The sequence below is a fragment of the Heterocephalus glaber genome, unplaced genomic scaffold (genome assembly GCF_053883595.1).
Source record: "Heterocephalus glaber isolate CG9 unplaced genomic scaffold, H.glaber_assembly_v1.0 deba00001463, whole genome shotgun sequence".
Classification (NCBI taxonomy): domain Eukaryota; kingdom Metazoa; phylum Chordata; class Mammalia; order Rodentia; family Bathyergidae; genus Heterocephalus; species Heterocephalus glaber.
The window spans coordinates 5,788,667-5,810,310 of NW_028258310.1; the positions used below are offsets into that span (position 1 = coordinate 5,788,667).

A 21,644-nucleotide genomic window follows, 5' to 3' on the forward strand; every position below is an offset into this window, starting at 1 on the left:
ATAGCCTATAATATAAAAAACAGCATATACTTTTGAGCTGAAGCGTACTCCATTCTTCTTAACTGAATTTAAGAGTGATATGAAGTAGTCATTTGGCAAGTAACTGATAAACTAAATTGCCATAAATGGCTAAATCTCATTTCTCCAAAACTCCACCCCACCAAAAAAGCATAAAAAATCAAGACTAATTTCCAGGATGATTATCAGATTAATCAGATAATTATGCACTTTCCACTCTTTAAACTTCTCATTGAGGTTTGACTGAGGGACTCCAGACCAAAATGTCCAGGAGTGTCTGATTGCTATGAAGCAGTGTATCCATCTTAGCCACTGTTAAACAGGAGTCAAAGTTTAGGATCTGAATTTGAATTGAGAGTAAAGTCTGTAGTGAGTTACCCTTGTTGACACTTTCTTTAAATTCACAAAGGAAAGTTTAAGTTCACAGCTTCCTTTTGGAATAGACAACTACTCAGTATGTTCGATGCTTCTGACTAATATAGCTGTTGGTAAAATGATCAGCAAGACTAAGGTTAGAATTTACAATTTTATTTCAGCTTTCTAAAATATGTTTGCAAAGAAATATAATCTATTTGTCAACATAAGAAGAAATTCCATAGTAGGTCCAAATTCTATATTTTATCTTATAGGGAACATTTAAACCCCAGTTAGTTTTATAAACATGTCTGGTCTCCTTTTTCCAGTCAGCAATCTGAGCTGAAGTATAGGTCTGTTGTTGATTCAAGATGGACACGATAAGGTCTGGGTGCTTTGGTGCCTACTTTGTAGCCTATACCATGTGAGAGACTTTCAGAAGGAGAAAAGTGGAACAATAAAAAGAGAAAAGAGGGTTCTTATTCAGCAGAAGTGGCCCTGTACCCGTTAGTTGCATCCATGCTTTAGTCAGGGACAGCTTCCAAATTAAGCATTAAGGTTCAAACCATGGTGATTTTTCTCCTAATCACTTTCTAAGCAAAAGCTGTCAGACAAACCATGGCCTGCACTGCATCCTGGGTGCTGGGTGGTTGGTTTTTAGCTTTGGAATCCTGGAGAGTGTGTGTGCTTCTTCTTACCATATTTTAATTTGGTCTAAAGCCAACAGTCACTACTTCACTACTAATTATAACTCATTGCCTTTCAATGTGAAGAGCGTTTCTTTGAGCTGTGAAGAATTTTGACTGACAGAAAGAGGGCCCATTGTATTTCAAATACAGATTTACAAGAGACTTCCCTTTACCTCATATAAAACCTGGTTTAAATTTTTTTACAACCTCAATTTTTCTTTATGTTTCCTTTAGGCATTTGTTTGTTCATTCATGGCAGATTCTAAAGTTTCTTTGTTTCCAAAATGAGAATTAAATACCTATACACAGTTTCATAATAATCAATAGTGTAGACTATAGCTATAAATAATGTCAGTTGTGCTATGCTGCTTATCTCTGTCCAATGTGAGATTAAATTTTTAAGGAAGAATTTGGTGACACATTAGTACATCTTTCGGTTCTGCACAGTGTGTCATCAAAATATTTTAAGATTGTGTTTATGTATGTATTTACTCCAGGGTAGCATTTTCTTGATGTAAATAAAATAGTTTAACCATCCTGCTGTGCCTTATCATTGTAGACGATGTTCATTTCTCTGTGAAAACAAAGAGTAGGGGGAAGAAGGAAATCAATACTATTTCTGATAAATTTTGCCTTCAATAGACAGAGCCCTTGGGCTTTCCTGTTGCTCCTTGCTATTAAAGAAATAAAATCAATATAGCAGAGGTATTTTACTCCTTCATAGCTGCATAGAAAAATAGCTCTGGGTATTATTTTAATGTTATAATGATATTGTGTCAGTGTGTGTAAGATGACAACTGAATTTTAAACCTGATGTCATCTCTGCTCATTGTTGCCCATGGTGCTCAGTTTTAATATTGTGAGCTTGGGCCTCATCTTCCAATGAACGTCCACGGAAGCCCTGCCCTGTGTGCCTCATTGCAGGTGTGCACTGTGACAGCGTGTGTGCCGAGGGACGCTGGGGCCCCAACTGCTCCCTGCCCTGCTACTGTAAAAATGGGGCTTCGTGCTCCCCTGATGATGGTATCTGTGAATGTGCACCTGGATTCCGAGGCACCACTTGCCAGAGAAGTAAGTGTTTCATCGGGCAATAATTTCCATCTTCCCTTCCTGACACACCATGGGCAGAATGATGATCTCTGTTCCACCCTTAGTTTATAGTGGTTCTGTTGCCCCAAGTTTAGAGGAAGTGGCGACAGGTCACCTGTCCTTTGCAAAACTGTCCTCCGCAGCGCTTCCCCAAGAACTTTATTTTTTCAACCTACAGGACTAACCACTTCTTTGCAGTAATACCTTCACTGCCTCATTGGCACCATCATCAAGACGTGATTCTTCCTTAGACCTTGCAAATGGTGTTCTAGAAATCCACTGACCTGTAAATATTTTATTAAGCAATTTGGCATTGTCCTTACCTCAATTACCAGAAGTCAACATCAGCCAGACCTTGAGGCTAATCATATGTCCTGCTATGTCTCAAAGTCAGTGCTATGGGGAAAGCAGAATCGCCAAGTTAAAAATGGGGACTGTTGATATGGTCAATAGAATTCTTGAGTTAGGAAATTATCCATAACATTTGACTAAGTCTTTTAGTAAATGCAATTTAAAAAGAATATATGATTAATTATAAAATACACTATATTAATTTTTAAATTGTCCCCTTTTTCCATTTGGATCTCTATGTAGTCATCCTTTATTTAAACCTAAGTAAGGTCTTGGGAAGCACCTAAATATGTAGCATTTTGCTTATTTACTTTCCGATCACAATTATCAACCTGAACCATTTGGAGGGGGAAAGATCTAATTTTGACTGTGGATCTGTTTATTGCCAAAATGATTCTAAAGAGTAAAGGATGAACAAATAACTTTGGGGTACTTATTTGAGATTACTAGTATTTAAATTTTAATTTCTTCATTCCTCTATCCATTCAAGAAAAATTATTTGAGCCCTGGCTTCTGCCCATCCTTGAATTATTTATAGGGCTAGGGCCCTCAAATTGGAAAATAAAGAGAACTAAGACATCTGCTTGGCCTGCAGGAATTCATCCTGGCTTTAGTGGCATCTTTCCCCTATTAAACAGTGCCCTTGTTCCTCTTGTCATTCTTATTTTATACTTGGAAAATTCTCAGTATCATTTTTTTAAAGGTTTTTTTCCTGCAAAACTTTAATGAGATCTTTATGTGGAAATGAGATAAATACATCTCAGAAAGATAACTGTTGATTTCCCTCCTGCTTTCAGTATGCTCCCCTGGTTTTTATGGGCATCGCTGCAGCCAGACATGCCCACACTGTGTCCACAGCAGCGGGCCCTGCCACCACATCACAGGCCTATGTGACTGCTTGCCTGGCTTCACAGGTGCCCTCTGTAATGAAGGTAAGGCTCATAAGCATTTTAGAGAAATGTATGTTGAAGAGCAAGCCCTACCATCTCTGTTTGTAGACTACTGAAGGACGTGTTTTCACCCATGAGCTCTTGATGGCTCCTGATTGAGAGATGCGCAGCTTCCAAAATGACTTTGAGCTTTAGAAATGCTGGCTTGTCATGTCAGCAAGACCTTTATCTCTGAGGCATGCTAGTCTTCAGTTTTATTTGGGAACATCCTCCCATGAAAAATTAATGCGAGGAAGGATTTTGACTCCCTGAATGAGAAGCCATTCAGTCAGCTTTCTAGAAATGTGATGAAGTCTCCTGACTAATTATCCTTAATGAGAGTCTTTGGCTTTGTAGGTTTATAAAAATGAGCTCAGGTAGGATGAGTGGTGCTGCTGAGCAGAGGCAGCTACTAAAGGGGCAACTGGGCTAGCGACCTTTGAAGTCATTTCCTGTCCTAGGGCCTAGGGTCTCGAGAGAGGGTTTGTTATTGTGAGCTACTGACCTATGGCTTATTCACAGTGTGTCCCAGTGGCAGATTTGGGAAAAACTGTGCAGGAATTTGCACTTGCACCAACAATGGCACCTGTAACCCCATTGACAGATCTTGTCAGTGCTATCCAGGTTGGATCGGCAGTGACTGCTCCCAACGTAAGTCTTGTTGCAGAACAACTGAACCATGATTCTTTGATTTCAAGTGCCTTAGGATTAAAGTGTGAGTGTTTATACAATCAAGAAAGGAGATATGACCAATTAAAAATTGCATTCTAGTTTTTAAATTCCTTTCCTTCTGTTGCATTCTTTGCAGTGATTCTAAGGATAAATCAAAATGTGTTGGAAAGAACCTAACTAACTAACATTTTGTTGACTCACTTTTCAATGATTCACTATCCATTGAAGTATAATTAGAAGTCCACCTCTTCATTGTGCATTTACCTGGAGAGTTAATAAGAGGAGTTAAGAAATAGAATTTAAATGATGCAAGCCTAAGATACCTGCTCTGTCTCCTGAGCACACTGCCCACCTACCTGCAGTTCACAGCAGATGCTTGCTGTGCTGCTGAATAAGACCAGGACTGTCTGAGGAACTGTGCAGGTGACTTTTAGAATTACCCAGGTCATGAGAAGATGACATTGACCAGAAGTCACTTGTTTAATTCTGTGAAAGAGTCAGTACAACTTCTAAAAGTATTCAGCTTTTGATCATGGATAGTCTATGTGCTGTACAGGGAGAATCTGGATCCTGTCATTAAAAATGCCACACTAAGGGCCAGGGATTTAGCTCAGTGGTTCCATTGCCTGCCTTGCAAGTGCAAGGTCCCAGTACCAAAAAAAAAAAAAGCCACACTACATGCTCAGTTCCTATTTAATCCACCTATCGAGCACATAAGAGAACAAAGAATGACTACATACTGATTTTACATTGTGTTTTATTGGCCATTTAATTCAGACTCCACATTTATAATCGATCTGCAAGTACTTATTAATAAATGATGTATTTTTTTCTGAAGATTTGTTCTGAATGTTTGGTTTTGCTTGATCTGTTCAACCTGTGTCCATTTGTGAGGAGTAAGAAGGCAGAGCTCACTGACCTGGGAAGTGTAGCTCTTTGGAGAAGCATTAGTAGAAGGAATTCTGTGGTGCATTTCACTCTAGTTGGGGGACATCATTTCAGACATAGCTGCAGTCTACTTAAATCTACATGTGTTGTAGGGTCTCTGATTGAGGTTGGCATATGGACAGCTCAAGGGATAGGTACTAAAACCAAATGGCAGGATTTGAGGAGGAAAAATAAAAGACCCAATATTAGGGCCACTGCACGATTGATATACTTTGCTCCTATTAAAATTAGTCCTTATTTTGGAAGTTGGTCACTTCCTCATTTGGAGAAGAAATGTGCTGAAAGGAACAAAAATGGGAACACTACTATGAATGGTGACAATAGTGTTGCCTGTCCCATAATCACTCCAGAGGAAGTTGATTTATTTGGCAAAAGACTTTCCTTCTCACGGGGATCATTGACCTCACTGATTCCCTGATGAACTCTGTGCAGTCGTTTAAATAGTTCTTCTTGGCTGATTGTCAATCTGTTTAAAAAGAGAAAAGTGAAAAGAGACTTTGAAAATTAAAGGTGTGCATTTAAAGGGATAGGTATCCTTGGCAAAATGATTTTTTAAAGCCCCATTTCTACATTTACCTTTTGGGAATGTAAAAGTCTGTGATTCTTATTCCCACTCTATAATCATAACTAATATAACATAGCAAGTGAGACCTAATACAAATAGTTACCTTAGCATCCATCATTCTTTGCCCTATCTACTAATTTTTTTTCTATAGCATTTACCATTATTGTTTTTTTCAGTTGGTTAGTTGATTGTTTGACCTCCTGTACTAAAATATAAGCATCCAGAAAGTAGTTTAGACTTTGTCTTGTTCTTTACTATCTATTTGCCTAGCGCCAGAACAGTGTTGGACGCATAGAAGGTATTGTATGTGTGTTTGTTTAAAAACTGAATCTGTAAACTTGGGATGATTCTTGCTCCAGTGACAAACTCTATTGTTGTAAATTAATATGTATGTCAGTGATAATGGTCATTGAAGAGATCAAATTGCTTTGTGGGTTTTAGCAAAGAATTTGGGGTTTCTGCACAACATTGTGAGCTTCGTATTCTTTCTTGTCCTGATGTTCTCTGCTCCCTTATACAAGGAGATGTGTAGGGGTAGATGGAACTCTGCCTGGTGCTGGCCTCAGAATCTAACACACTTCTCCATGCTTATTGTGGTTTCAGCCTGTCCACCTGTGCATTGGGGCCCAAACTGCATCCACACTTGCAACTGCCACAATGGAGCCTTCTGCAGTGCCTACGATGGAGAATGTAAATGCACTCCTGGCTGGACAGGGCTCTACTGCACTCAGAGTAAGCCTTGGGAGGAAGCAGCCTCACACCTTGCATGTACTAGTTGGGTTTACTAAGGGGCTCTGGAGTGGATTACTTCATCTATACAATCTAGACATCTGAATTACTATAAATGGTTAAGACCCACTTTCTTCCAAGCATTCTGTCTCCAGATTGTATAGGGACACTGAGGTGGAAGCAGTGCTATATGATGGTATATAATTTCTGTCTCTTTGCTCTTTTAATTCAACCCTATTTATATGGATGAAATTCTGTATCATTTATTCTAGTAGCACATAGGTTAAGATAATAAAGATTAGAAAAGTAATGAAGACAGCAAGACTCACTGCCTAACAAGGTGGACCACTGGAGAAGATGGAATCCAGTGGTTCTCAACCTTCAGCAGGGTTCACAATCACCTAGAGAAGCCAATATATAGAGAATGCTGTTCCCCTTCCTAGAGTGTCTGATCCAGTAGATCTGGGCTGGGACCTGTGGATTTGCATTTCTGTCATCTGGTGGGAATGTCAACCCAGGACCATGCTTTGGGAAGTACAGCTCTAGTTATTTTTCTCATTTAGTACCCATATTGCCCTAACCATTTTTTCCATGATGTTTTAGCATCATAGGATATAATGTGCAAAGTTTTCCACAGCTGAGCATCATTGGGGGGAAAAATTGCCCCTCTTGCTTTTAATTAAATAATTGAGACCAGACAGAAACATGTATTATGCATATTATTATTAATAATATATAATTTAAAATTTTAGCAAAGGGCCAAAGAGGAAAAATGGATCAGAAATTAGGGAATTCTTATTTAATACTAATAAATGGATATAGTTAAAGAATAGTCTGAGCGAGACTTTTGGAAAATTCTAGAAGGGAGAGTAGCTGTTGAACCAAGATTTGAAAGGGAAAATTGGCAAGGAAAACGGTTGTCTATGACATATTTTCCAGAAGTTGTATATCAATAAAAACTCCTTAAATAACTCCTTAGAGAAAAGTACTTATAAGATAGTGTTTATAATTCTAAAATTAGGGCTTGCTTCAAACAGAAAGCCTTTTTAAATGGACGTAACATGATGAAGTGGAAACCACATGGGGTATGGAGGCAGACTGCCCTGTGTTTGTATTGTGGTCCTGCCTTCCTGCCATTTGCTAGTGTGTATTAGGGCACTCAAGGCTGTGTTCCTACCTATAAGATGAGAATGTCTGTCCCTGCATTTCTGGGCTGCTGTAAAGATTAAATGAGAGAATGTATGAGAGGAATCTGGCACAGAGAAAGTGCCAAATAAACAAATGTCATTGGGGATGCCATTGTTTGCTGGTATCTGTGTTCTGGCTCTGCTTATTAAAAGTTGGGCTTTCTTTAAACTTCACCATAAGAAAACAGGAAAATAAAACGCATGTGTACTGTTTGGGAACAACCATTGAGTCAGCCTCTATCCAAGCTTTATTATGCCAGAGAGCCCTGAAACTTGCTCGCAGAGCAGCTACTAGCCTGTGTAAACCAACAGAGCTTATTTGTATCTTTAGCTCTAGGGTCCTCAGGGTTTAAGCCTTGGAAATCATCCAGCAGTGTGAAGACTTATGCTTTTTTTAAAGCACCTGTGAAGCAGAGTTGTTTTTTAGGTAAGCACTCTGCCACACATCTTTGGTGGAGGTGACGATATCATCGAATTTAATAGTGGGTACAGCAGACAAGTCTAGTAGCGAGTTGGAGGCATCCTCTACTACAAGCAAAAGCATACAGACAATTGTAATATAAAGTACTCATTTCAGTCTAGGGAATTTGAGTCCAGGATTGTAGTAGTTGAATGAAGGATGAAAGAAAATACCCTAGAGTTCCCAGGCTTCATGGGCTGCTTTGTTGGAAGACACTAGTCTTACCCCTAGGGTACCAGTGACAGTTATACTGACTAGCATGGAATTCTTCTGCCTCCTGCTTGTGAATTACAACCTTTTTGCAAGGCCCTATATTTGGACTTCTAAGAAGCCCTGTGACAAGCTGAGATATGCACTTTTGCTTTTGCTGTCCAATGGCTCAGCATCCTTTAAATTTACACACACATATGTTGGAGGCTGGAACTGTGTTTCTCTCCAGCAGCCTTCTGACTTCTGCTGTCCCTCTCTTTGCACAGGATGCCCTCTGGGGTTTTATGGCAAGGACTGTACACTGATATGCCAGTGTCAGAATGGAGCCGACTGCGACCACATCTCTGGGCAGTGTACCTGCCGCACGGGATTCATGGGCAGGCACTGCGAGCAGAGTGAGTATGGGAGCCTCACATCAATAGCCTGGGTGCTATTTTTTTCCTTTAAAATCAACTCTCCTGGATTTCTGGAAATATTAAGGCAGAATTACTGCAACTTTCAAGTGGTGTGAGGGGATGGCTGGTTACTTACTAGCACAGTTGAATTTCCTCCCAGGGAACTGCCTCTCTGGAGTCCCTGCTGGCTGTCTTTCTCTCCAGATACTTCTTAGAAATTAAATGCTGGGCACTGGGTGGAGGAGGTGTAAATGCCAGAGGGAAGACAGAATTCAAGTTTTCCATTCTGTTGTTTTTGGCTCTCCTTTCTTTTCTCTCATTTTTGGAAATTGGCTGCTCAGAAACAGTCCAGATTTCTTCTTTGCAGAGGGAAGTCCAGATTTACTCTAGAGAACAGGGCATTAGGTGGGGAGGAGGCCTGGGGGCCCACAGTCAGCACCACCAGTTGCTGGTGTGGTACCAAGTCCATGCAGAGATTGCCACCCTTTTGACAGCCTTTTCTAGATAGAACTTTTATACTGTTTCCAATAACAGCTTCTCACCTTAGTCCTAACCTTCAAAATCACCTTAAAGACCTTTTTTCCTAAATCCTATTCAGAGACAATACGTTCTGTTGGAATTATCCACCCTTGTTTTTCCATTTCCACTCACCTGCTATGTATCTCACAGGGATAGCCTTAAAATGAGTGTTTTGGATGAGCTTATTGTTGATTTCCTCTGTGACTTTCTTTCAGTGAATAAATAAGGACTGTGAGCTATGAGGGTCTCACTTTCTTATGGTACAAGCCATAGAGGCAGGAGAAGCGTCCAGAGGGTGTACTCTTGAGAAGGGTATAGCAAAGATCAGTGGGCAGTGTGGCCTGAAAGGTGGACCATCACAGCAGGACACTGCCAATGAGGTGCCTCTCCCTCCACTCCACCAGCATCGAAGAGCTCTTGGGTAGCCAGGTGGTCTCAATCTTGTGTGCTAAATATCTTTGCAAGTCTTCCTACTAGCAAAAACACCAAGAGTGACACACAGGAATTAGCTCAAGACAGACGGATCCCAAAATTAGCTTTGCATTGTTGTTTCATTTAATTATAAAACAGAAGTGAATCACATGACCACATGCGGAGTTCTCCTTGCACCTATAAGTACTACATGTATGTATGTGTATAAATGTATACACATGGGCACAGAAACCAGAATAGCCTCTAACCTGACTTTCACTTGAATGTCAGATGACTGGTTAAGGTCTTCTTAAATAAAAATGTCTTAAGTGCTTCTGTGATTTCTCTGAATATCAAATTTGTCTGTATTTTTGAAGATTTTTCCCAATGTTCATTTGTAAACAGAAACCCCACTTGTCAGAGAACTCTGATAATAATATGTTGCCCTCTGCTGCTCACTTTATGAAAAACACCAGAATTTTGTTGAATATTTTTAGATGGAGCATTCCTATGCTATTCTTTGACATCCCTGTACAACTCTCATTTCATAAGATCCCTACTGTTTTAGTCTCTGACACTTCAACTTGCAAATCCAGAGTCTGAACCATTGTAGGGAAAATGAAATTCTTATTTAGAAAGTAAACAAAACTTACCCTCCTCCTCTTCACCTACTCCCAGATAATCCAAGTGAGAATGTGTCTTTAGGAGCATCCCTGAACCCATAGTAAATTATGTATGTTCTTAAAGCAACATCTGTGGTTGACACTTTCAGTCTAGTTTCCTCCCAGCCAACAATTTTACCTACTGGAGTCATCTCAAATTGCTTTTCATGATTATCTTTACCTGTTCCATGGGAATTTGACAAACTCTGCACCCATCAGTGAAGTGCATGTACAGCTGTGAACGTGTCAGGAGCTGTAATGTTGAGCCACACAGTCTCTAGCCCTGTGCACTGTGGGCTGAGAACCCTGTCCCGATGAAGGCAATGCTGTGCTGCTGAGGGACACCCTGGCAGCACCAGTCTGCCTAAACAGGAACCCCCAAAAGGGCTCACCTCCAAATGTGCAGGGGCAAACAGTAAGAAACAGCCTTGGTCCATGTCTGCAAGCCTTAGAAACTATATTTACTTAATCTCCTTCTCCAGAGTGCCCTGCAGGAACATACGGCTATGGCTGTCGCCAGATATGTGACTGTCTGAACAACTCCACCTGTGACCACATCACTGGGACCTGTTACTGCAGCCCAGGATGGAAGGGGGCACGGTGTGATCAAGGTAAGAGTGTTAGGGTACAGTGACTGCTGCCTCTCCTTTGTGACCACCATGTATCCAAATGATGTATTTTCGTGTATGTGATCTAGTGTAATCTTCATTACAATTCTGCATGGCATAACTGGTTGCTTATTTAGTTTCAGGTGGATGCCTTAGTGTTGCTGCCCTACAGATAAAGAAATTGAAGTTTAGAGAGGTTATGTGATTTGTCTAAGGTCAGATAGCTAGTATATGAACTCTTTCAGAGCTTTGATGATAGATTTTTCTTATTCCAAAACTCATGAACTGCCTACTGAGCTTATATTTTTTTTCAGCTTTATTGATGTATAGTTAACATGCAACACACATAAAGTATGCAATTTGATAAAATCTAAAATATGCATGTGCTCATGATGTCTTGTCATAATTTGACAATATTCATCTCCCAGTAAGTTTCATCACATCTCTTGCAACCACTACTATCTGTTAGGCCCCAGTAATCTCTGATCTGCTTTTTGTCACTATAGATTAGTTTGCATTTTCTAGAATTCCATATAAATAGATTCATATTGTATTCCTTTATGTCTTGTTTTGTTCAGTCAGCACAATTATTTTGAAATTGACCCATGTTGTTTTATAAATCAATAGTTATTTTTATTGCTAAGAACTATTCCAATTATGGATATATTATAATTTGGTGACTCATTCAGATGTTGGGGGACATTTGGATTTCCATCTTTGGCTATTACAGATTAAGTTGCTGTCAATAAGAGTGTACTTATCTTTGTATGGTGTGTGCTTTCATTTCTTTTGGGTAAATATCTGAGAGCAGAATGATTGAGTCATATGGTATGTTAAAATGTTTAACATTTTAAGAAATTTGCTCCCTTGGTCTTTAAGTAGGTTTTTAAGTAGGATAATCACTGGGAGTATTTGTAACATACATAGTCTCACTTGGGCAATTCTGCAGATGGGGTTGATGGAGGCTTTGAAAAAGTATTTCTGCTGGGACTGAAGCTGCCTTCCAGGGATGGCAATAAGCTAGTGGGCAGTAAAAGGCTTAAGAAAATTTCTACAGTATTGTAGGTGGAGTCATCTTGACCCCAAAACCATGTATCATATTTCAACATTTAAATTCTTTCACAAAATAAGTTCTGCATGCTCGTTGTTTGTATTTAAATGTAATCACAATTAGGTGTTATATTTTGTGGTTGTATAATTATTACAAATGCACTGTAATCTCACTACAATAGCCTCAGTTCTCTTGTCTCTGGGAAGACTGCCCTATAACAAGATCTTCTACAGTTAAAAATCGTAAGATCATTATTTGAGCTGAAAGCAGCTATATGGAGGTCTTTACCTCATTTATAGATGATGAAGCCACAGCTTCAGAGCTTTAGGAAAAATTCAGATGCTTAATTTCTTGACTCTCTATTGTATCTTTAGCTTCTTCACTTAATGAAAGTGGAATTTTGAGTTTAATTAATAAGGGTGTAGGGTGATATCAAGTATTTTCAGGAGGAATATTAATGTCATGAAAAATAACTTCTTATGTCTTCTGAGGTTAAAAGCTCATTGGAATGAGCTAATGAACTAGATTTATAATAGAGTTATCTTGTTTGGTAGGACAATCACTCTTAGAAATACTAAGGATAAACATAAGATTAAGTTAGACAGTTGGATATTTAGGATTTATGCCTGTATGAGCTCAGTACTGAATAATAAGTAAAGCAAAATAAAAATTAGGTAATTATCTCAAATTAGTCATCTGTCTGAGTGTTTAATTTAAAATCTGTGAAAAGAATGCAAACTCTACTGCTGAATCTTAGGCTCAAATCTTGTCCTTTTGAGACTTGGAAAAACCTTTCTCTGGGAATAGACAAGTGAACATCTGAAAATGTAGAATGTTTGTTTTTCTTTCCTATTCCATTTCCAAAAGCTTCCAAATTAACATTTCATGAACCAGTAATATCCAGGCATTATCACAGCAGGAGATTTTTTGTAAATAGAGATCAAACATTTATCCAGCCCACTATCATCCTTACTCAATCTCTTCCTCCTTTATCCTAGCTGGTGTTGTAATAGTCGGAAACCTGAACAGCTTGAGCCGAACCAGCACTGCCCTCCCGGCTGATTCCTACCAGATTGGTGCCATTGCGGGCATCATCATCCTTGTCCTTGTTGTTCTCTTCCTCCTGGCATTGTTCATTATTTATAGACACAAACAGAAGGGGAAGGAGTCAAGCATGCCAGCAGTTACCTACACTCCTGCCATGAGGGTCATCAATGCAGATTACACCGTTTCAGGTGAGCCTGGAGTTGCAGGAGGCTTTTGACTCCTTGGAAAGTGAGGCTTCATTCTGCTTTCTTTGAAATTGGGTGTTTGACTCTGCTGCCCCTTGTCTCTATCAATTTTCCAGGGAAGTACTGCTTATTCAGAAAAGGTATAAATTGTTAGAGATGTGTTTTACATCTCAACATAATAAGATCATCACTGTCATTTTTCGTGAGGATTATAAAAGTGGCCTCACTGTGAGGTTACTTTGTATTTAGGGATTTTAGGCTGTGCCATGCGCCAAGTTCTGACATATGTGAGGAGGGAGGGAAGGATTAGCAGCTCCCAAGTTTTCCAAGGTCACAGAGCATATCAGGGAAACAGACAGAAACTTCTTGTGTCTCTCGTCTTTAGTGCTTCCCTCAGTCCATCCAGCCTCTTCCTAAGCCAATACAAGTCATCAACTGAAGGGACCCAACTTATATAAGAGACTGACAATAATTGAAGAAGTCCTTTAAGGAAGCTCTTTTGAAACTTTCTTTCTGTCACATGTCCCATAAAAGAAAAAAAAAGATTTTGACACAATCATTTGAAGAAGTAACCACTGAAACTGAAGAATTTGAAAAGTTAAAATCTTTGTAAATTTTGGGACAATTACTGAAAGATTTCAGGCTGGTTACATGTTTATAAATATTATGATCTGGGGGGATATGTAAAATAGCTGACTTAAATAGTTGTATATTTGCAGTGCAGAATTATTGTACCAAGAAATCAATAGTTGTCTTTTCTAAAGAGGACAGTTATGGTAGAAGTAGCTTCAAAGGATGCCACCCCACTCTTAGATGCCCCCAAGACTGTATGCTTTCACACTTTTCAAGGAGGCAGGTAGAAGGGCAGATACCTGCTGCTCCCAGGAGCTTTGCTAGTGAGCTGTGTAGGACAAGGTGTTGCCCAAGCTTGCTATATGGGAGTAGTTCCAAAGTTTGTTCTGTTATTTTGATTTCCTGTTTCCCACATGGATTTCAGGGAGCCTTCCATCTTAACCATGTCCTTTCCTCCTTGCAGAAACCCTGCCCCACAGCAATGGTGGAAATGCCAACAGCCACTACTTCACCAATCCTAGTTATCACACACTTACCCAGTGTGCCACCTCTCCTCATGTCAACAACAGGGACAGGATGACCATTGCCAAGGTAGGAGGAGATTTCTCAAGCCTTAGAAGGTGGGGAGGGGAGAAACAAAGAGACAGCACATGATGAGGGCTGCTGTTTGCCAGGTGCTGCTCTAGGTGCTTTACATACATTGCTTACTTGATTCCTCCAAACAGTACTGTGCGTGTATCTTAGCATCTCAAGGGTACTGATGAAGATCTGAGTAACAGGGAGTTTGGGTCACTCCAAAGCCCTGGCCTCTATGAATGAGACAGCTGCTGTGAGAGTCAAAGTCTTCCTGTCTGTACCATCCATACCCTTTGCATTATACCTCCTTGTAAAATGTTTTTAATTTTACATGAGATTTTAGAAAAACATCTCATAGGAACATTAATAAAAATATAAAAGAGCTGTTGCAGAATCAACCCTATATAAAACCACCAAGTTTGTCTTTTCTGATCACGTGTCTTCTATTACCCTTTCCTATTTGTATTTAAGTAACAGCAAGAATAATATGCACTTATCTAGGTTGAGCCATATAAAACTGTTATTTTTGTAGGTTAAAACTGGCCAACAAGCTAATCGCTTTACAAATATATAATCATTTAATCTTCATGCCAGTCAGGAATGGTTACTATTCCCATTTTATACATGAGGAAACTGATGCACACACAGGTGAGAGACTCAGCTGGGGCTGCACCTCAGTTCCTCCCCGCAGTACTCTGAACCCCCCAACTTTCTCCCTTCCAGGTGTACCCCAATTATATTTTCAGTTTTCTGTGAGTGGCTCCCCATTTTCCATCTATCCATTTGAATAAAACCAACCTAATTAACTTAATCCTATTATCATTAAATTAATCAGCAAGATTTTAATTATGGTGCCTCATTGTTAAATGGCACTTCATATTATCCAGAGATGTTGGTATCCACCAGGCCATTTGTTCTCATGTTAATCAGGAAGGAAAGAAAAGCAGATCATCTGGCCCTCATTTTGGTGCTCCAGAAAACTGCTGAGTTACTTAGACTCACACTAGATCATACAGATTTTGATAAGAAAGCTTAGACAAAGAATTTATATTTTTCTTCAACTCAAAGTTCCATATATATAAGCATAGAGTTTAATAGGCACAAGGTAAGAGAGTGAAATGAAGAAGTTCAGATCATGAAAGGTATAGATGGCCTGAGGGACCTGCATTCTTCTACCCTCCAGGAAGTGTCCTGAGCGCCTTGCTCAGCCTCTGTGAGCTGTGGAGTTGATTTCCCCAGACAGTAACACAATGCTGAATCACACTGTATTCTCATCTTAAATATTCTATCATTTGTGTTTTTAATAGTCAAAGAACAATCAACTACTTGTGAATCTTAAAAACATGAATCCTGGGAAGCGAGGCCCAGCTGTAGACTGCACAGGGACACTGCCGGCAGATTGGAAACATGGTGGCTACTTCAATGAACTCGGTGCGTTCTCCCTTCCTGACCCAGAGCACACTTGTACCTTCTCCTCACCCAGCATGGTTACAGAGCTGTAACTGTGTCACCATGGTCTACTGCAAACATGCACCGAAAAACAAAATAGCAAAATCACACCTGACACTTGCTACAGGGCTTACCACTATCTAAGGGCTTTATCTGTTCAACAAACAGTTATTGAGCTCCTACTATCTGCCAGGAATGGATTAAGAGACAAAGATCTCTGCCTGGTTGTAGCTTACATTCATTCTACACATTTTAACTTCCTTAATTTCCACAAGTACTGTTCTTAATAGGTACTAGTATTAGAGTACTAGAATTATCATCATCTCCATGTGACAGTTGAGAGATTAATCATTAAGAGCTTGAGTAACTTGCACACACCTGATGGGCTGTTAAAAGTTAGGCTGGCGTTTGAACCCTGTCAGCACAATGCCAAACTGAGATTCTCTTCATTTTTTGTTTCTGTTTTTGAAGCAAAGTCTGGCTATATAGTGTTTCTGTTTTTGTTTTGTTTTTGAAGCTAAGTCTGGCTATATAGGTCAAGCTGGCCTTGAAGTCACTATGTAATCCAGATTGTCCATGAATTCATGGCGATCCTCTTGACTTAGCCTTTTGAGTTCTTCTTTGTTTTTTTTCAGTATCAGGCATCACACGTCACATCACTTCCTTTTTTGGATGAGGCAATAGAGGTATCAACAGGAATATAGATCAGTGGTCCTCAAACTTTTAAGTCATGATCCCCTGATGTTCTTAAAAATCATTGAATAGCTCAACATGGTTCTGTTAATATGAGCCATATATTTACCATATTACAAATTAAAGCTGAGAACATTTTCAAATAATTAATAATAAACTAATTCAAGATAACAAAAAACATGTTATGAAAAATAACCACATTTTCCAACTCCCCTAAAAATCAGTGGGAAGGGTAGCACTAGTTTACATTTTTATAATTTAAATTTTAAAAATATCTTTCTTTATAAAAAAATACCTCCCTGCTTTTGCATTCAGTCAGCTATGATCTCACATTCCACCATACACTTAAAAGAGAATTAGAGTGAAAAGATAAATGATATCATTATTTTATTCTGAAAATAATTGTTACCATGTGGAACTTCTGAAAAAGGGTGGGGGTACCTTGTCCACACTTGAACTTCAGTGCTACATCAGTGAGTATGTGGTGCCATTTCCAAGTATGTGACCTTTATTTACAGGGAGGAATTTGATGATGTAACTAATATATATATTAATATTAATAAAACCCCTTATTAATAACAAACCTTATTAATAACAAATCCTTTATAATACATTTATTTGGTGCAAGGGTTGCCAGAAAGCCTAGTTAAATCTGAATTTCAGACAAACAACAAATATTTTAGTATAAATATATCAGAAATAATGCATAAAACATACTCTAAAAATTATTTGTGTTTTGTTAAACTTCAAATTTAACTGATCTTTCTGTGTTTTTATTTGCTAAATCTGGCAATTTTGTTGGGTGGACTGTCCCATTAATCTTAATCAGAAGGTGCATAAACTGAAAACTTGGAGAGGTTAACTTTCTTATCTAAAACTTCATAAAAGAAAAGGAGAAAAACAAGGTCTCGAAGTTGGTCTTCTGATCGCTCCTCTTTGCTTCTTCTGTGAGCATCATGAATGTCAAATTCCCCCAGCCAGACACAAGAGCCAATCCATCTGGGCCCTCGAATGCCTCTTACTGTAGAAACAGAATTGTTTCAATAGAAAAGTGAGTACAGATTTTCTCCCCTCCAGAGGTACAGCTGATATTTCATGGTCTAAACTCTCAACCATAAATCACTTTGGTAGAAGTCTGGTGCAGCCCTTGGCCCCTGGGTAAACAAAAATATTTATTGGACAGGATATTCCAAGGATTTAGGGATCACCTCCCAGGAGCCAAGGGCAAAGGCCAGATCTTTCTTTGATAGGGCTAATTCCTTCCTACGATCCCCTCATCCCACATCCCTGTATAACCCTGCACCTTTCCCACCAACTGGGAGCTGGGATAGACTCTTCACAACACAGACCCCAGAGAGTGTTCCTGAGAGAGGAAAGTATTCCAGTTTCCTGTCCCACAGAATTTGGTATCAGACACACTTTCCTGCTTTAAGGAAGTCATCACCTCCTTTCTTCACTGAAGCATGGTTCCTCAGTGCTCCCCAAAGAACATTACCATCAAAATCTGAGTTTAATTCTAAGAAATGTATGCATGAGAGTGAGGGTATCATTTCCTTAACAATCTCAAATACTTGTTTGCAATGCTCATCACAAGTCATTACTCTCTGCCATTAACATACATCTGTAAAATTCCTTTAAAAGATTGTCAAAAACGCTGGGCCGAAGCTGTGGGTAGTGTCACACATTCAATGGTAGAGTAGTTGACACACCGTTCATTTATAGATTGCTTCAGAAGTTTACAAAAAGTACTCTATTTCATTTAATGATGTCAACAATTGTAAGGCTAGAAGGCAGTTTGTACTCCCTTTTTAGAGATGAGAAAATTGACACTCAGAGAGTTGAGCATCTGGCCTGAAGTCATATGGGTAATAAATTCTTTGTCTCCTAATCTATTGTCTTTTTTTCTTTGTCATAACACACCCCCAACAGAATCCTTGATTCTTATTTAGTATAAACAATGAAATTTAGCACTTACACACCAGTTGGTGTAAAATGAGCTACATAATAACCTGTAATTTTCTTGATAACATTATAAATTTGTGATGAATGGATTTATAACACTATATATATTAAGAGTTATGATTATATGCTTATTTTATTTAAGATGTTTGTGCCTTTCCTGACTTCGGTAAGTGATTGCATTTTCTCATTGCCAACCTACTTCATTTTTCCCAATGTGAGCAGAAATATTTCTCCTCTGACCACCCCCACCACCACTACCACCAAATAAAAGGCAGATATTTTAAAACAAGAAGGCCACCCATTTTAACTATGTAGGCTCATACACAAACACTCCCATACCTGAAAAAGTCAAATTGTTAAAAGCTGAATAAAAATGGTCAAGAGCTTGTATTGGGCTCTAAAGTGTTAATCAGCAGGCTTCCTGCTTCTTGCTTTTAGAGAACATGCTTATAGAGGAGGCAGTAATACCACTGAATAGTAGTTACTGGGAAAGCAATTTGAAAATCACCAGAGCCTTGAAAGAGCTGCCCTTGAGAGTGAGTTCTGAGTTCTAGTCTTGACCGGTTCTTCTCTACTGCACCATGTACACTGATCTGTCTCTCCCTGTGCCTCAGCTTTTATCCTGAACTGATCATCCTTCTGCAAGTCCTTGTAAATGATCAGATGATATATGCACATGCTCACTATGAATTTGAGTTTAGTTTTAAGCATCAGTACATCTGGTATAAGAGATTTGGAATAAAGGCTTGAAAGCAGAAACTTTGGTGGTTCTCTGCAATGGGCAGATCCTCATCCACAATCTTGGAACATCAGATGGATTTTCTCCTCATTTCAGTTCTTATGGGTGTTTTCCTTCCTTTATCACAGGTGCTTTTAGACTGGAGAGAAGCTATATAGGAAAATCCTTAAAAGGTATGGCATACATTTGAGGAGGAAATAGGTATAATAAAATCACAATTTAAAAAATTATCTCAGGGACTGAAATAACTTTTTAAACAAGCACAAGTGGCAGGACTGTGGTAATGTAGCAGCAGTGTCTGTGACTACTACACCAATACAAAAACACATTTGATGATGTCAAGAGAGTGACCATGGGTGGATCTTATTAGGGCAAAAGTCTTGGAGACAAAGGTTTCAGATTGAGGAGGAAATAACTCTTGGCTTATATGGTGAAAGAAATGTAAAATAGGAAGAGTATGGCGTATACTGAGACAAAATACCTGATAGCTGCAACTTAATGGAGAAAAGGCTTCATTTGACTCATGGTTTCAGACGTCCCAGTCCGTGGTCTCTAACAGCTCTGAGGCAGAATGTTGTGGCAGAGGGGTATGGTAGAAGAAAGCTGCTTAACTCATGGCTTTCAAGAAACAGAGCAGGGGCAGGAGAGAGAGAGAGAGAGAGAGAGAGAGAGAGAGAGAGAGAGAGAGAGATTCATCAAAGGCATTCCCTTAGTGACCTACTTCCTCTAACCAGGCCCTTCCTAACAGCACATTCAGCTATGAATTCAACAATGGATTAATCCAGTAATTAAAGTCAGTGCCTGTGATTTAATTACCCTCCCAAAGCCCCACCTTTGCACACATGAGCATCTAAGGGGACATTGTTAATCAAAACTGCAATACAGGGGAGAAGGATGATTATGTGATGATGGTCTGTCCTTCAGAATGAGTTTAAATGATAAGTTTATTGGTACTAAAGTTTTACAGGGAATTGTCACAATACAAATGCCTTTCTTATCATGACAGTAGAACCATCTTGTGCTCCTGAGGCCATCAACTGGTGGTTTCTAGACTGAAAATTCAAAGGCTTCAATTAGTAAATTTTCTATTAGTGAAACTGAATAGGATTAATCATATTTGAGTGTGATCATCAAAATTAAATCAGATCCATAGTGTTTTCATTGGTACATCCCTTAGAGAGGAGCTAAAATTACTTTGCATGTGGGTAATTTGACAGCAAATTGCCTCCAAAATAAGTAGAAAATGTATAGCATTATTTTCAGTAGATAGTTGTAGAAATCTAGCCATAAAGAAAAAGAAGCAACCTACCCAAGTAAATTATTACCAAGAAATGATGTTGCCCATGAAAAAGCATTTGCTTTTTTTCCCTCCAACTCTCTTCACAGATCTGGGGAAGAATTCTGAATATAATTCAAGTAACTGCTCCCTGAGCAGTTCAGAAAACCCATATGCCACTATTAAAGACCCACCTGTGCTTCTCCCTAAAAATTCAGAGTGTGGCTATGTGGAGATGAAGTCACCTGCGAGAAGAGATTCCCCATATGCAGAGATCAATAACTCAGCTTCAGCCAGCAAGAATGTCTATGAAATTGGTGAGTTCTCCTAACCATAGAAGTGTCTAATTTGGGGGGGAACACTTTTAAATGGCTAATATTTTAGATCTAATCTGTATTTATAATGATCATATTAATTAATATCAAATGAATTTTTCAGAAAAATATCACTTAGTAATTTTAAAGTAATTTTCCTTAGCTTCCACGTGGTCACCCATCTTTTATTTTATAACCCTGGTAAATATTTTAGCACACATGTGGAGTTGCATATGTGCCATATTAGCTTATATATTGAGTTGGCCAAAACAAATGCTTGAAATGGATTAAACAGGTGACTCCATATTCATAATATTAATATAATGCTCTTAGCAGAACTGGAACATTTTATTTCAAACTTGTCTAATATATCTGTAATATTCTCAGAGACAAATCTAATACCAATTAGTAAAAAAATTCAATTTAAAATTATAGTTATATTGATTGTCCTTTGTGAACATGAATTGTGAAAAGAAAATATACCACGGCCACCATGAGCTTGACAGTAGGGCTATTTTAATTTCCCTCTGTTACTAACTCTCTTAATATCTTGCTATTCATGATTTTTATTTTGAAAAATTCTCTACAACTTATAAATTAAGTGACAAATTTAACACTAGAAGTTAATTTTATGTCATAGACATGTCACTGAAAAAAAAAGAAACAATTTATCTTTAAAACATTAAGATCGATTTTGTTTGTTTGCTTTTTTTTTTTTTTTTGAGACAGGGTCTCACTATGTAGTTCAGACCGACCTTCAACTCACTATATAGCCCAGGCAGGCCTTGAACTCCCGAGTGCTGGGGTTATAGACATTGGACCCCACACCTGGTTAAGATGGCTTTTTAAAAATGAGAACTACAGTGAACTAAATTTATTTCTTCATAAATCAGTAACAATAACACCTTTAAACTTTCCCATAAATAACAGAATAGGAACTCAAGTCAGGAAGTGAGTCTCGAGTACTAAAGTTGTGAATGTGT

At 38.7% G+C, this 21,644-nt stretch overlaps 1 protein-coding gene across 6 annotated transcripts in view; it reads left to right on the forward strand.

The window, feature by feature from the left end:
- Megf10 (multiple EGF like domains 10) overlaps nucleotides 1-21,644 on the forward strand; it is a 186,287-nt gene that overhangs the window by 160,833 nt on the left and 3,810 nt on the right. For 4 of the 6 annotated variants that reach the window (XM_004854449.4, XM_004854448.3, XM_087180555.1 and 1 more), the window contains 11 exons: nucleotides 1,986-2,132; nucleotides 3,299-3,433; nucleotides 3,953-4,081; nucleotides 6,219-6,347; nucleotides 8,468-8,596; nucleotides 10,671-10,799; nucleotides 12,846-13,082; nucleotides 14,116-14,243; nucleotides 15,536-15,659; nucleotides 19,200-19,244; nucleotides 20,458-20,664. In XM_004854449.4, the coding sequence (XP_004854506.2) occupies nucleotides 1,986-2,132; nucleotides 3,299-3,433; nucleotides 3,953-4,081; nucleotides 6,219-6,347; nucleotides 8,468-8,596; nucleotides 10,671-10,799; nucleotides 12,846-13,082; nucleotides 14,116-14,243; nucleotides 15,536-15,659; nucleotides 19,200-19,244; nucleotides 20,458-20,664 (1,539 nt within the window). The remainder of the gene's footprint in view (nucleotides 1-1,985; nucleotides 2,133-3,298; nucleotides 3,434-3,952; nucleotides 4,082-6,218; nucleotides 6,348-8,467; nucleotides 8,597-10,670; nucleotides 10,800-12,845; nucleotides 13,083-14,115; nucleotides 14,244-15,535; nucleotides 15,660-19,199; nucleotides 19,245-20,457; nucleotides 20,665-21,644) is intronic. The other 2 variants (XM_087180556.1, XM_087180557.1) reach the window with 2 other exon arrangements.